This window comes from Lepus europaeus, chromosome 10, assembly GCF_033115175.1.
Source record: "Lepus europaeus isolate LE1 chromosome 10, mLepTim1.pri, whole genome shotgun sequence".
NCBI classification, from domain to species: domain Eukaryota; kingdom Metazoa; phylum Chordata; class Mammalia; order Lagomorpha; family Leporidae; genus Lepus; species Lepus europaeus.
The window spans coordinates 100,516,238-100,531,161 of record NC_084836.1 but is presented as its reverse complement, the minus strand read 5'-3'; the positions used below and the strand labels follow the sequence as shown (position 1 = coordinate 100,531,161).

The 14,924-nt window shown below is 63.5% G+C and overlaps 1 protein-coding gene across 5 annotated transcripts in view; it reads left to right on the top strand.

Annotated features, from left to right (window-relative positions):
• NOL4L (nucleolar protein 4 like) overlaps positions 1-14,924 on the top strand; it is a 114,798-nt gene that overhangs the window by 86,762 nt on the left and 13,112 nt on the right. For 3 of the 5 annotated variants that reach the window (XR_009867089.1, XM_062204021.1, XM_062204022.1), the window contains one exon: positions 3,557-3,698. Coding sequence is in view for 4 of the 5 variants with exons in the window: in XM_062204021.1 (XP_062060005.1) it covers positions 3,557-3,698 (142 nt within the window). In the remaining variant the exon portion in view is untranslated. Of the gene's footprint in view, positions 1-3,013; positions 3,101-3,298; positions 3,321-3,556; positions 3,699-14,924 lie in introns of those variants that run through there. The other 2 variants (XM_062204023.1, XM_062204024.1) reach the window with 2 other exon arrangements.

Sequence of the window (14,924 nt, the reverse complement as noted above, 5' to 3'; positions counted from 1 at the left end):
CGGTACGCATATGGGATGCCAGCGCCGCAGGTGGCGGCTTACCTGCTACACCTCAGCGCCGGCCCCTGCTGTTTTTTGAAGTTAGGTTTAGCAGACTTGATTTCTCACTTTAAAAAAATTGCTGTAGCAGCAGGTGTCAGAATCGTGGACAGAGCCACGTCTCACGGAGCTGGAGTCTCTGGCAGAGCCCTGGAAGGGTGAGGGGACCGTGGTCTCTTGGTAACCTGGCAGGAGTTCCCATAGCCAGCCCCCCTCAGCATTTCTAGCTGGTTCTCCCCAGGTAATGAGGCCCAGGGGGAGGAGCCCGCCTTCATCAACTAGGACCCTGGCGCCATGCTGGCACATAGTAGATGCTCGATAAATGTGCCTGGGCTCGCCGAGGGGAGGGAGTGTGTGTGCACACACTGCTTCACGATCCGTAACTTCCCTTTGGGATCTTACTTGGAGACACTGTATCCTCAAGGAATCTGGTTCTTTGAGTGGAAGTGACGAAGTGTGGTGAGGTGGCCGGTGGCCTGAAAGTTCTGTGCTGTTAGCCTCTGGGGACAGCTGCCTGGCTTCAGCCCCTGCCCTGCCGCTGGCTCTGTGCCTCTGGGCACTTGGGGCGGGTTTCTGAGGTGCAGCTACCAGTTCTGGAGACGGACCTGCTGTGGCTACTTGCTTGATGGGACTGTTAGGAGACGCCTCCTCCCCGCCACGTGCCGGATACCCCCTTCATGATCAGGCAATTTCAGTGTCGCTTCTTGCCTATGGGACCTGTCAGAGCAGGCAGGAGCAGAGGGGCTGTCTCGGTAGGCAGTTCAGCCGTCTGAGCTGAGGCAGAGGAGCCCTGAGCCCTGGCCGACGGCTGCAGGAGGGGGCGTCAAAGCCAGGTCCCGGGCTTGCACGTGGCCTCCGTTCTAGCACCGCGCACAATGGGACCAGAGTCCTTAATTGTCAGATTAATGCTGCGTCCTCATTAAACACCAGCATCGCTCCAGCCAGCTCCATCGATTCAACAAGTCTCTCTGGTCTTGGGGGATTCAGAGAGCGCACGGCCCTGGCCTCACTCTGCAGAGGACCTGCGGCGTCCTGAGACCACCTTAGATGACCTGCTGTGGCTGGTGACTCTCCTGGCTTAGGAAGGAGAACTTGGAGGAAGAGCGGCAGGGATGATGGGGGGGGGGGGGTTTTGGAATTGGGGTGGTGGAACACAGGGGCAGGGAGGCAGGGAGGAGAGTGCAGCTGGCCCTGCCACTTGTCACTGCGTCAGCTTGGACAGGTCCCATAACCCCCTGGAGCCTTGGTTTCCTCATCTGTAGCGTGGGCCGGCAGTGGTGCCTGCTCGGAGAGCCCATGCAGATTGGACAATGAGCTGGGCCCGGAGGAGAGCCCAGGGTCTAAAAAGCTTTGGTTTCTGTTGTTGCTGTCTTTGAACTTGGCTGAGCGAGGCCAGAACACGGGCGCCTCCAGTCCTGTTCCCAGTCGCTCTTTCTCCTGCCCCTCCGCGAGCCGGGAGCATTGTTGGAACAGTCCACAGAGCTTTGTCTGAGCTGGAGGCGGCAGGTACAGCCCTGCCCGGGGCTCCGTGCACGCGGGAGGGCCGGCTCCGGTGAGGCTCCCCTGCCCCTGGGAGCTCGCCCACTCCGGCCGCAGCTGCCGCCTCCGTGCCCCTCCCAGCCAGCAGCGTGTGTCCAGCTTGCTGCTGCCCGTGCCCAGAATGCTCCGCCTGGGGGACATCCACGGCCCCTCTCTGCTTCCTGCAGGCCCCGGCTGTGGGGGCTGCCTGGGCCCCCTGCCCAGGTCCCCTGCTCTGCTGGGGTTTACGGTGCCCCTTGCCGAGGCCTCTTGTGGTTTTCTACCTCTTGTTCTTCACCCCCACTGGATGGGGAGTGCCCGGGAGGCCGGGACTTTGTCTTGTCCGCGCTGACTTTCCCAGCACCTGCAAAGGTGCTTGGCCCCCGGTAGGTGCTCCATAAATGCTTGTCCAATGAATGGCCGGGGAGTTTGAGTGGGTGGTGCTTCCGAATGTTAATACAACACTTGGACTTTAATTCATGAGCGTTCCTGACACTACCCAAGCAGCAGTAGTCTCCCTGCTCCAGCCATGACCCGAGCATGGCCCTGTGACCCCCGCCCGGAAGACCCCTCCCCATCTGCGCCAGGATGACCTGCTCCTGGTTCCCAGAGCTGCCTTGCTCATGCCTCCAGGGACCTCCCCCTCCTACTGGCTCTGCTCTCCACCACTCTCTGGTTCTATCACGTTAGCATCCGGGATTATTTTGTCATCCCTTTGTGCAGAGAGAGCCCTTGGACGTGGGTGTCCCTCCAGCACAAGGACATGGTCACAGGGAGTGGAGTTCACAAAGGCAGGCTGCAGGTGGATGGCCCCGTGTGTGTGTGTGCGTGTGCATGGGTGTGTGTGTGTGCATGTGCGAGGAGAGGGCACGGAGCACAAGAGAGCACTCTGCCCCCTGAGGCTCTGGGAGTCTGGCCCAGCTCCTGGGTTCAGCGGCAGGGGGGTCCACACAGAAGCTGTAAATCCCAGGCTGCCCCCTCCCAGGCAGCGGTGGGGGAGGGAGTGGCCGATCCACACTGGTTCCCCGCACTTAGAGCAGATGTGCCTGGGGACAGGGCGAAGAAAGTGCAGACCAAAGCGTGTCTGCTGGCTGCACGGGAGGCGGCTGAGGAGCTGGGGGCCCACGGAGCTGGTGTGCCTTGCTGGGCAGAGGGGCCGAGGCCTGAACCCCGGGCTGGGCTTGGGGAGCGGCTGGGTCATCCTCCTCCTTGTTTTACAGCCGCTGCTCCTCAAAGAGGCTGGGCCAGAAGGAGGTGGGGTCCCTTCCTGCTGGGTTGAAGGGGCCCCGCCCCGGGGGTTCCCGGATGACTGGCCAAGGCTCGAAAAGCCAGCAGCCAGGGGAGAGGAGGCAGGCGTGGTCCTCCCGGCAGCCCATCCGGCTGTTTGGAAGGCCCTGGCGGCCCCCCAGGCCCTTGAGCTGAACCCCCTTTGTGGTCTGATTGGAACCCTGGCCCGCCCCACCCCCTTCTCTCTCTCCACTCCTGGGGCCAGCCCTTTCGGTCTGGAAGCCGCCCAAGAGCCTATCTTTGAAGCTCAGGGAAGGTTAGGAAGGAGGAAGACAGAAATGTCCTCTGGGCCGGGGGAGTGGGAGAAAGGAATTCTGAGCATGCTCCACGGGAGTCCAGCCGGGCCTCAGGCCCAGTGGGGGCGGCTGGCGTGGCCTCCCCGGTGCCCGCGCGCGTGGAGCCAGTCCTCTTCCCAGGCTGCGGGCGGGAGCCCTGGCCCTTGTTTACAGAGCTCGTTGCAACCTTGGCTCGCGAGGGTAGGAGCCAGGCCCTGCTGTCCGCCCCACAGGATGCGAGACCTCGTAATTGTCTTCAATTACAGACAGCGCGGGCCCTGGGCCCCGGCTTCCGACAGGAACCAGAGCCCCAGCCACGTCCACGGGGGTAGGGTGGGTGGGGGGTGTCGTCTGGCCCTCGCTGCGGCCTGGGGGGCTCCCCGGGCCCCAGGAGCGTGCCCGCCCCTGCTGAACCCACCTTTTTCGTCCCTGCCCAGGATGAGACCTCAGTGAGCAGCGGAGATTTTGATATGAGCGACTCCACATGGATGTCAGCTGACCCACACCTGGCCTCCAGCCTGAGTCCCGGCCAGGACGAGAGGATGCGGAGCCCGCAGAACCTGCACAGCCACGAGGACGGTGCGTGCCCCTCGGCGCCGGCGGGGTGGCGGGGGCAGCTGTCCTGGGGTCAGCCAGGCGGATAGCCCGCTGGGGGGTGGGGCATGGACCCAGGCCAAGGTATGGAGCTGCTCCCGGTGCTGTCAGCATCTCAGCGGTCCCCCACTGTCCCCAGGGCCCAGGCCTTCCTCCCGGGGGTGATGGCTCCAGCTCGCGGTGGGCAGGGCTGGCTGCTGGGGAGCTGTGTCTGGCGCTCGCTGGCTTGTGGGATCCAGGCCTGGGATGGTTTACAGTGTGCCTGACCCAGACCAGGCCATCTGCTAGGCAGTGACAGGAGCTGTGGTCCCACGGCTGGGGTGTGGGGGGTGGCGCCGGACGGGTTCCTCAGGAGGAGATATGGCCGGGGGAGATGTGCCCAGCCCCATCCTCCTCCTCGGGTCAGGAGTCTGAGGCGCCAGCTCCCAGAGGCTCACTTTAGCTCTCCCACGTGGGGCTCCCGACTGCTGGGCCCTGGGCTCTGGCATCTGCCTGGGTTTGGCAGGGCTGTGGGTGGTGGTGGGGGGTGGGGGGCAGCCCCTGTGGTCGCAAGGCTGAGGTTCTGGTTTCTGGGGAGGAGGGTGCTGGGTACGGGGGGCGGGGAGTGCCTCAGAGAACCTGGGTATAGGAGCCAGCAATTAGGGGTCGAAGGTCGGGGCATGGTCTGTGGCAGGGAGGCACAGGGTTAAAAAGGGGTGTGAGGTTAACTCTGAGCCAGCGGCCTTAGAGAGTAAATAAGGAGTAGGAGCCTCCTGGTTTGGGTCAAAGTTCGTCTCCATGGCAGAACCCGAGCCTGTCTCCCGACTGCCCCCTCAGCCTGAATCCGGCTTTGTCTGGGAGGAGACCCAGCCTGGAGGCAGCTGGAGGGGTCTGGGCCGGGGGCTGGGGAGCCAGGGAGCGCTTGTGCGAGGAGTGGGGTGCGAGGCTGCTGGGAAAGAAAAGGTCTTTGTGCCTCCGTGCCTCGTGAGGTCAGTACGACCCCTCGTGCTGCAAGCCTCCCCGGCCATCCAGGGCCGCCTCTCTGCGTTCCCACGGGGGTGGGGGTGGCATATACAGCCGGGCCGGGCCGGGCAGCTGACCTCCCGCCTCGCTGGGCTGCCGGAGGGCCACACCCAAAGGCACACCCAGGGTCCTGCAGCCAGGTTCAGCCCAGGGCCGGGGGTCATTCCCGCCCAAGGAGGACCCCCGGGCAGCATTTGTGAAGCCCGGAAGAGGACAGAATGGGGCCGTCTCCCCCACCCCCCCATCCTCCAAAGGCCTTGTTGTGCTTCTCCTCACAGCCACCCCCGGGGAGTGGCTCGCGGCCTGCGGTGCTTCCGGGCCGGCTCCACACCCAGGGGCCTAGGTGACCAGGCAGCAGTGGGCGCTGCCCCCTTCCACGAGTGCAGACAAGCCTCGTGCAGGCGAGAGGGTGGACTGCGGTGGTCCGCGGGGGCCCGGCTGGTCTGCTGACAGGACCAGGGCGTTTATCAGGGCGGGCGGTCAGCACTGGAGACCGGGAGGATGGTGTTGACCGTGATACCACCAATTTAATTATTTCATCAGAGGCCGTGTCTGCAGGCTCTGGGCTGGTGTGCTGGCGTGAGACTGGCCCAGCCCAGCACAGGGGTCAGCTTGAGGAGGCCCAGACAGCTCCTCTGGTCCCTGCTGCCTCTTTTGGTCCCCAGGGCCTGTTGGGGACTGCTGCGTCTGCCCAGGGGTCGTGGCCAGGCACAACACTGGCCCGCGGCCCCGGGCCAGCCTCCATGCAGATGCGAGCTGAGCATCCAGAGGACCCCCCGCCAGGCTTCCAGGTGTTCTCATGGCCCCCAGGACGGGGACAGGCTGGGCAGGTGGCTCTGGTGAGCCCTGCATCCTGCACCCAGCTACGTGGCTGCTCCTGTGTGGCCTCTGCACTCGCTCTGTCCTCCGGGGCCTCTGCCCATGGGAGAACTGGTTGTCTGCGGCCCCCACCGTGAGCTCTGCCCATCCGGCTCTGTTCTGCCCCGACACCAGCTGCGTGCCTGGCATTCCTTGAGACCCAGCCCCTAAGCACAGTATCCAGTGAGGACGCGGCGTGCCCCTCATTGGGGACAGATTGGGCCATTTGATCCCGAGGACGCTAGCCCCCTCCAACCCCCGCCGCCGTGCTGTGTACCTGGGTCTTTTCCCTTCGCCTGCAGCACCTCCCAGCCCTGCTGAGCAGTGGTGCAGCCCGGAGCCATCCCGGGAAGCCCGGCCCTTGGCACAAATTCACACCTCCCTGCTGGTGGCCCCGGTGAGGGCCCTCTTCCTCCTTTCACGTTTTACGAAGGCTGGGCACTGGCAGGGCGGGTGCCGCGGCAGAGCTGGGGGTGTCTCGGAGATGCTGCCAGCTGAGCGTCTGCACCCTCTGTCCTGCTGCTGCCACCTGCCCACCTGTCCCCTGCCTGCCTGTCCCCTGCCTGTCCCCCGCCTCCCTGTGCCCCCGCTGCCTCCCTGCCCCCTGCCTGCCTGTCCCCCACCTCACCTCCCTGTCCCCTGCAACCTCTTCGTCACAGTTTCCTGTGCCTGTGACTGAGGGTCCCATCCTGGGTGCCCCCTAGCGCTGGGCAGGGAGCTGTTGCCCAGCCCCTCTGTTGGGGCTGTTTGGGGGAGTGCATTGCTCTGGTCCCACAGGGGAAGAAACTGAACATCAGAGGGACTGTGGGTGACCCAGCCCGCAGCAGGGGCGCTGCAGAGGCCAGCCCACGAGAAGGGTCCCCGGGAGATGGGCGGGTAGCTGGAGGGCCAGCTCCCAGAGCAGCGGCTCCCGCCCACTTCCTGTCCACATGTGGGCCAAGCCCCACTCGGGGCCTCGGCAAAGCCCTAGCGAGGCTGTCTGTTCTTTCTGCTGGCGTTGGGGTCCCGGCAGTGTGCTGTGCGCATTGCAGGTACTTGGGAAAACACCCTGACCTGGGGCAGCCTCTGGGTGTGGAGAGAGGCTGCCTGGTTGAGGCCTGGCCCGGAGACTCTGAGCTGGCATTGCCGGGGCTGTAGGGACGCCCCCCTCTGTGGGGTTATCTGCTTCATGCCCAGCTCTGCCCCTGGGGCTGTGAGCACCCCCAGGGAGCCAGGGCCCAGCGGAAGCAGGGCTGCGGGAGAGCCTGTGCGGCGAGCGCTCGGGTGCGTTGTCGGTACCGGGGCAGGGCCGCTCCTGCCATTTCCCTCTCGCTCAGCCCCTTCCTGAACGGAACATGTGAGGCCTGGCCTCCGGCAGGGACATTACTCACCTCCCGCACAGACAGGAAGCCTGTGCCTGGGACAGCCAGGGTCCTGCTTCCGCCTCCTGCGGGTGGGGTGGTTGGGGGATGTGTGGGGCCCGGGGGCATTGGGGACTGCTGTGTGCACCTCTCTGGTGAGCCCTGCTGTGCCGGGAGCCTCCTCCATCCTGGGCCGGGCCCGTGCCTCTTGCCTGGTGCCTCTTTGGCCGGAGGTTGGACAGGGACACTGGGGGTCCCTCCGGGCTCTTCGCCAGCGGCAGCCCGGCTGGGAAGCCCCATCCCCACCTTTGCTTCCCAGGAGTCTGTGGCACGGTTGCCGGGTGGGCAGCACCCAGAACCCAGTCCCTGCTGGGCCGTCAGCTTCCTGGACAGGAGCTGTGTCTTGGGAGCAGTGACTCTTGTCTTCCCCTTACGTTCATGGCAGAGGACTGGGGAACGACAAAGGGGAAGCAAAGACAGCTTTGGGGGCACAGCCTTTACCCAGGGTTTTCTGTGCAGGAGGCTGGAGCCTCATTTTGTTTTTTATTCCCTACTTATTTTTGAGATGTATCTATCTATTTGAAAGGTGGAGTTAGAGAAATCTCCTGTCCGCTGGTTCACTCCCCAAATAGCCACAACACCCAGGAGCTTCTTCCGGGTGCCCCACGTGGGTGAAGGGGCCCAAGGATTTGGGCCATCTTCTGCTGCTTTCCCAGGTGCATTCAGAGTGGAGCAACCGGGACTTGAACCTGCGCCCATATGGGATGCCAGCGCTGCAGGTGGAGGCTTAAGCTGCTACGCCATAGTGCTGGCCCCTCGTTTTGTTTTTCAAAAGGGGGTGGGGAGACCATGGAGGTGCTGCATGGTGTTGGTCAGCTCTGTCCTGTCCCTGGTGTGCACCTGCCACAGTGTTAAAGTCTGTGACCGGAGGTCCTGGCCTTGAGCTGCCTACCCGGCTGTGACCCTGTGAGCTCAGACCCATAACTGCTCCCATCACTCACGGGAAACATGTACCGGGGGGAGTGTCTCGCCTGGACCCCAGGGGCACGGGTCTAGGCAGAGCCCAGGCTCCACACAGTCCGGTCTCCTGGGCTGGGCTTCCCCTGGGCAGGTGTCAGGTGATCCACGGTGGAGATGAGACACGGGGACCAGGGAACAGGCAGACCCAGCCTGAGGCAGCAGCGGGTCCCCCCGAGGAGGATGCTGAGGGCCAGGTGGTCCCCAGGCCATGTCTCCAAAAGGTCCCTGTGCCCCCAGGAAAAGCAAGGCAGTAAGGACACAGCCAGGCCGCCCAGCAAGGGTCTGGCACGTGAGAGTCCCGGGAGGATAGAGAGTGATCGGGCCGTCCCTGCGGGCTTGAGGTCTCAGCTGGACAGGCTGCCGAGAGGTGGTCCTGGCGTGCTGCTGTGCATATCCTGAGCGGGCCCTGCCTGTCCCTTCCTGCAGTGTAGTCTGGAGCTCGCCGCTCACCCTCTCTGAGCCTAGGCCTCTGCCTATGGCATGGTCCCGGGGCCGTGGCCATCACCCCTGGAGTCCTTGGGAGTTCTTGGTAAGAAGACCGAGGCTTCCTGCCTGCTGGCCCTTGGTGCCCTGGGCGGGGCCCTCCACACCCGGAAATGCAAACTGGGTGGCAGGGCGGCCCCTGGGGAGCAGGTGCGTGACCGGGGCACCCAGGGCTCAGTGTTCACGGTGGCGCTGCCTCTCTTGTCCTCGTCAGCCTGTGCCCTTCTCTCCTGGGTCTGCAGGGAGGCACGGGGCCAGCGTGAGGCCCCGGCTTGGCTGCCCCTGACCCAGCCCCAGATCCTGCCCCTGCCGCCGCCTCACTGTGTGGCCTGGGCAAGCCCTTCCCTCGCTGGGCTGTGGGACGGTCACCTTGCTGTCCTGTGACCCTGTGTCCCCTACGACCCTACCCTTTGTTCAGACTCACCCGAGGGTCCCACGCCGGCAGGCAGCTGCAGGGGCGGGGGCCGCTGCCTGCTCACCTGTGTACTGGCCGCTCTGCTGGGCACTGAGGATGCCCCGTGAGAGGCCCCAGCAAGGGGTGCTGAGAGGGGCTGCACAGAGAGAAGGGCTGGGGTGAGTGGGCTCAGAAAGGGCTCCTGTGTGGCTCCTGTGCCTTGGGCCTGGTGACTGTCCCTGGCTTAGGGGGTGGTGTGGCTCCTTTGCCGCAGCCTCACTGGGATGGCCTCAGAGGGCTTTTAAACTGAGCCTTCTCTCCCTGCACCTGCGGCCCTTGGCCCTGCCCCTCACCCCGGCCGTTTTTCTGAGGGGAGGCTGGAAGCCGGGGCTGGGCCTCATTTACCCCCTCCGTCTCCTCGGAGAGCCAGAGCTGTGGGTGCCTCTTCAGGGCTCCAAGGCCGCCTTGCCTCCTCCCCTCCCCTCCCCCAGGAGTAGGGAGCTGGGGCCCAGGCCCTCACAGGGATTGGCCCTGGGCCATGCCAGCAGTCCCGGGTCTCAGGGAAGTGTCTGTGGCCAGCTAGGCTGCAGGCGACATAGATGTTGCTGGCCCGTGCTGGCCCCTGGCCTGCTGGGGGCTGCGACGGGCTGGGAGACAGCACTGAGAGATCCCTTTTTCCTGAGGGCGGGGGACCCTGCACAGCCCTGGCCTTGTCCACACTGCTGGGGTCTCCAGATGCTGGGTGACAGGCTGCAGGACAGGGAAGGTGAGGTCTACCTGCTGAGAGAGAGGGAGGAGAGGGAGACGCCCTGCACACGCACCTGCCCCCTGCTGCCTCCCCTACCAGGGGTCCTTGGGGAGTCCTCCCCTCACCGCCCCCCTTCTGAGAGAAGGCTGTGGGGCACCCCAGCCTGTCCAAGGACGACTTTCCCAAGAACCAGGAAGTGGCCAGGGCCATGTCGGCGTCATCCTGTGACCTAAGGACCAGTTTCTGGGAGGGGTGGCGGGGAGCCTGTGGGGCTGCAGGTCGTTCCCACATGGTGGCCTTCCATGGCTCTGTCTGCTCTCGAACACGCGCGTGTCCAGGTGTGCGTGAGCGTGCACACGGATAACTCGGCTATAGTTTTGCACACAGACTTGGTGTTTACTTCTCACTGCCTGTGCTTGGCCCAGAGGGTGGGGCCGGGAAGAAGGGCAGGCCTGGGAGGACACGGCCCTGGCAGTCACTTGCAGGTGTGTTTCCCTGAGCAGAATTGGCCAGATGTGCTAGGAGAGTCCAGGGTGGGGGTGGGTGGGGTGGGTGGGACGTGGCTCCAGTGCACAGACAGGCAAACGGAGGCCAGGAAAGGAGCTGGCCTTGAACCAAGGTGGGGTGGGGCGGGGCAGGCAGTGCTCGGTGGGGGTTGGGTGGGCACCATTTCTCACTCCTGGCGGTGAGCTGTCTGCTTCCCCCAGGAGCCCGTGGATCGATGCTGATGGCTGCTGGGAGGGGCCATCGCACAGGTGTGGCGGGCCACCAGCACCAGAAGCACTGACCTGATGCAGGTGCTGGCTGACCTGCACCCATGCAGAGAAAGCCTGTGCCAGGCTCTCGCGAGCGTGGGTACAGGCGGAGGCACCGGGCCTCTGTGAGCCTTGGGGAGGAAGGAAAGAAAAATTTCCCCGTGTTAGACAGCGTCACGAGCTTGCACATATGAAGACACGTAGGACGGGACGTTGACAGGTTTGCGGAGGGGCAGGTGCCTGGCAGCCATTAAGATGCCACTTGGGGGGCAGTGCTGGGGACCCCCAGGATGCCGATTCTAATCTGGGCTGCTCCACTTTTTTTTTTTTTTTTTTTGACAGGCAGAGTGGACAGTGAGAGAGAGACAGAGAGAGAAAGGTCTTCCTTTTCCGTTAGTTCACCCCGCAATGGCCGCTGCAGCTGGCACACTGCACTGATCCGAAGCCAAAAGCCAGGTGCTTCTCCTGGTCTCCTGTGCGGGTGCAGGGCCCAAGCACTTGGGCCATCCTCCACTGCACTCCTGGGCCACAGCAGAGAGCTGGACTGGAAGAGGAGCAACCGGTTCAGAATCCGGTGCTCCGACCTGGACTAGAACCCGGTGTGCCGGCGCCGCAGGCGGAGGATTAGCCTGTCGAGCTGCGGTGCCGGCCTGCTCTACTTCTGACCCAGCTCCCTGCTAATGCTCCTGGGAAAGCAGCAGAGGATGGCCCAAGAGTTTGAGCCCCTGTACCCACATGAGAGACCTGGAAGAAGCTCCTGGCACCTGGCTTCAGCCTGGCCCCGTCCCAGCAGTTTAAGACATTTGGGCAATGAACCAATGAATGGAAGATCGGTCTCCCCCCCACCCCCCCACTCAGCTCTGACTTTCAAATAAAGAAGTAAATAAATATTTTTTTTTTTTGGACAGGCAGAGTGGATAGTGAGAGAGACAGAGACAGAGAGAAAGGTCTTCCTTTTTGCTGTTGGTTCACCCTCTAATGGCCGCTGCGGCCAGCGCATCTCGCTGATCCGAAGCCAGGAGCCAGGTGCTTCTCCTGGTCTCCCATGTGGGTGCAGGGCCCAAGCACTTGGGCCATCTTCCACTGCCTTCCCAGGCCATAGCAGAGAGCTGGCCTGGAAGATGGGCAACCGGGATAGAATCCGGCACCCCAACCGGAACTAGAACCCGGCACCGCAAGGCAGAGGATTAGCCTGTTAAGCCACGGCGCCAGCCCAAATAAATCTTTTTTTAAAAGATTCCACTTGAGGGGCCAGAGCCATGGCACAGTAGGTTAATCCTCCACCTGCGGCGCTGGCATCCCATGTGGGCGCCGGTTCTAGTCCCAGCTGCTCCTCTTCCAATCCAGCTCTCTGCTATGGCCTGGGAAAGCAGTAGAAGATGGCCCAAGTCCTTGGGCCCCTGCACCCACATGGAGACCCAGAAGAAGCACCTGACTCCTGGCTTCAGAACGGCACAGCTCTGGCCATTGCAGCCATTGGGGAGTGAACCAGCGGATGGGAGACCTTTCTCTCTATCTTTCCCTCTCACTGTCTGTAACTCTACCTCTCAAATAAATAAATAAATAAATCTTTTTTTAAAAACAGATGCCACTTGGGATGTCCCCATTTCATCTTGGGGTGATGGGTTCAAGTCCCAGGTCTGCTTCTGATTCCAGTCTCCTATTAATGTGTGCCCTGGGACTCACCACCACCCACACAGGAGGCCTGGGTGGACTTGGAGAGTGAGCCAACTGATGAAAGAGTTCTCTGTCCATCTCTGTATTTCTCTCCCTCTTTCTCAGCCACAAATAGAGTAAATCTAAAATTTAAAAAATATTTTTATTTATTTGAAAGGCAGAGTTAGAGGGAGAGAGACAGAGATCTTCCATCCACTGGTTAACTCGTCAAATGGCCACAGTGGCCACGGCTGGGCTGGGCCAAAGCCAGAGCCAGAGCCAGGAGCGTCATCTGGGTCTCCCATATGGATTCAGGGGCCCAAGCACTTGGGCCATCCTCTGCTGCTTTCCCAGGCGCATTAGCAGGGAGCTGGATTGGAAATGGAGCAGCCGGGACTCGAACCTGTGCCACACTACAGGCAGCAGCTCAACCTTCTCCCCTATAATACCAGTCCATCAAAAAAATTTTTAAAAGCTTTATTTATTTGGGAGGTAGGGTTACAAAGATAGAGATCGAGAGAGGGAGAGACACCCATCCGTTCACTCCCCAAATGGCCGCAATGGCCAGGACCAGGCCAAGCCTAAGCCAAGAGCCAGGAGCTCCATCCAGGTCTCCCGCGTGGATGACAGGGTTCAGCCCTCAGGCTGTCTGCTGCTGCCTTCCCAGGTGCATGGACAGGGAGCTGGATCTGAAGCCTCTGAGACACAGAGTGGCGCTCTCATGTGGGACGCCGCTGACGCAGGCGGCACCTTAATCGGCACCGCAACACCGGCCCCTCAAAACTATCTGCACCAAAATAAACTCCCGTTGTCATTTCTGTTTTCCACGAACTTTGGAGGGGCCTTTGCAGGTGGCTTGGGTCCCCTTTCTGCAGACTCGGGGGGCGCCAGGTGTTGGCACTTGCTAGGGGCTGGGTGGGAGCAGCCGCTGCCGGAGCACCAAGGGGTATGTGTGGCCGCAGAGGCGAGAGTGCAGCCCAGTGCTGGGATGGGACCCCTGCCCCTCACTGGGTCCGGGCCGTTCAAGCCACGGGGACTGAGCTGTGGGCTCAGGAGGAGCAGGCGGCAGGCGCCCATGTGGCCCACTGCCCTGCGTGGTGAGAGCCCAGTGTCCGGTGTGTGACCCCCGGGCCTCCCGCTCGCCTTCCGGGAGGAAGAGCCGAGTAGCCGCCAGGAGCCTGGTGCTCCTTGGAGCTATGCATCATGTAAACACAGCCCTGGCCGCTGGCCTCTGTCAGAGCGGGCGGGCTGGGGGGGGCGGGCAGCTCCAGCGTGGTGCACGCCCCAAATTCCGGGCAGAGTCGGGCCCCAGACCACAGCCCAGAGCTGCCTCCCACATCCGGCGGGTCCTGCCCTGGCGCCCCCTTCCCTCCCTGCCTATCTCACGAGCACGCGTGTGTGTGTGTGTGTGATGTCCGTGCTCCCCTGCCCGCTACTGCTGTGACTGAAACCCTGCCAACGAGGCGATGCACACGCTGGGTGCCAGGGATGGTGGGCCTTCCCGCTCTCCCTAGTCTGGCCTGGCCTGGCCGGCTCGGGTCGCCCACCAGGAGAGGGTGCCTCTGGCTGTGGCCCCAGGGCCCAGCGTGGCAATTGGCGGCTCGCACAGAGCCAGGCTTGTGCAGGCTGCGGGGCGCTGGCGCCCACATAAGGGCATTGTTTGCCGAGGTCAAAGGGGTTTTTGTCTCCTTCTGGAGACGGGACAGAGGGAGGAACAATTTCCCCCATTCATCACTAATTCCCCCATTTGAATAGCAGCGCGCTGCCCGGGCTGGAATAGATGGGCACGGCAGCCGGCCCTGCCCGCAGGCGTTCCGGGCACAGGTGGCAGGCTCTGGGGCCTCCCCCGTGGGGCGCCACCCTTGGCCGTGGCTGGGGAGGCCTGAGTCTGTAGCCATGCTCAGAGGGGGCGCCCTCCCGGCCTTGTCCCCGGCTCACGCAGTCGCATTTGGGGCGGCCCGCCCCGCTGGCATGGCTGCGGGATCTGGCAGGCCAGCCTTGAGGACGGCGTCCGTCCCAGGAAGGTGAGGTGCGGGCCAAGCGGGGCACCCTCTGCTCCCACTTCCAGCTGCAGCCTGCAGTGGGTCCAACCTGAACACGCCACGCAGCCAGAGCCTGCGTCCCTGGGTGTTTTCACAGTCATAAACTGGGGCCCGGGAGGGCGGCCACGGCAGCTCCCTGCACTGCAGATAAGAGGCGCCAAGGAGGCCGGCCGCGCCCAAGGTCGTGCGTACCGCGGGGCCCAGGTGCCGTTTGGGCCCGGGTTTGGGTTCCTGTCGTGTGTCTCTTCAGTCATGCTTGGGGAGGAGGGCTCAGAATGGGCCAGGTCCCAGCTGGCTTCCCCGTTGCCTCTTTCCCCACGTAGCTGCAGGTGCTGTTCCGGGGGCGGGGGCCCTGCAGCTAGCACCCCCGTGGGTGGCAGGCACCTCAGGTCTGGGCTGGGGGCGGGGGTCCCAGGGAGGAAAGAGGCCAGTGCCCAGCTTCCTTTCCTTGGCCCCTGCCTAGGGGAAGATCCCGGATTACTCAGGGACCAGACCAGATACACGTGATGCAAACCTGCGCCTCCAGCCAGCCCCCAATGTACGGAAAGCACTGGCTCCCGAATCGGAATCTGGGGCCTTTGGGTTTAGGCAGAGATGGATTTTGGGGGTCCTCACACCCCTGCCCGTCGGCCCTGCTCCCTCTCCCCAGGCCCCTGCCCCCAGCAGAGCCAGCTCTTCTTCCCCCTCTGTCTTGGTCACATGCTGTCACTGGCCGCTGTGCGGGGCTCTGCTGACTGGCCAGCCCTGGGGCACGTGCTCACCCGGAGGAACCCTGGAGGAGGAACCCTGGAAGACCGGGAGCCCTCACCAGAGGAAGGGGCGTGGCTTCTGGGGAGGCAGGCTCGGTCTGTGCCCACCCACAGCTGCCCTGCCCGCTGGGTCTCCAGGGCCGCCGCCCGCCGGCCGAGCCACA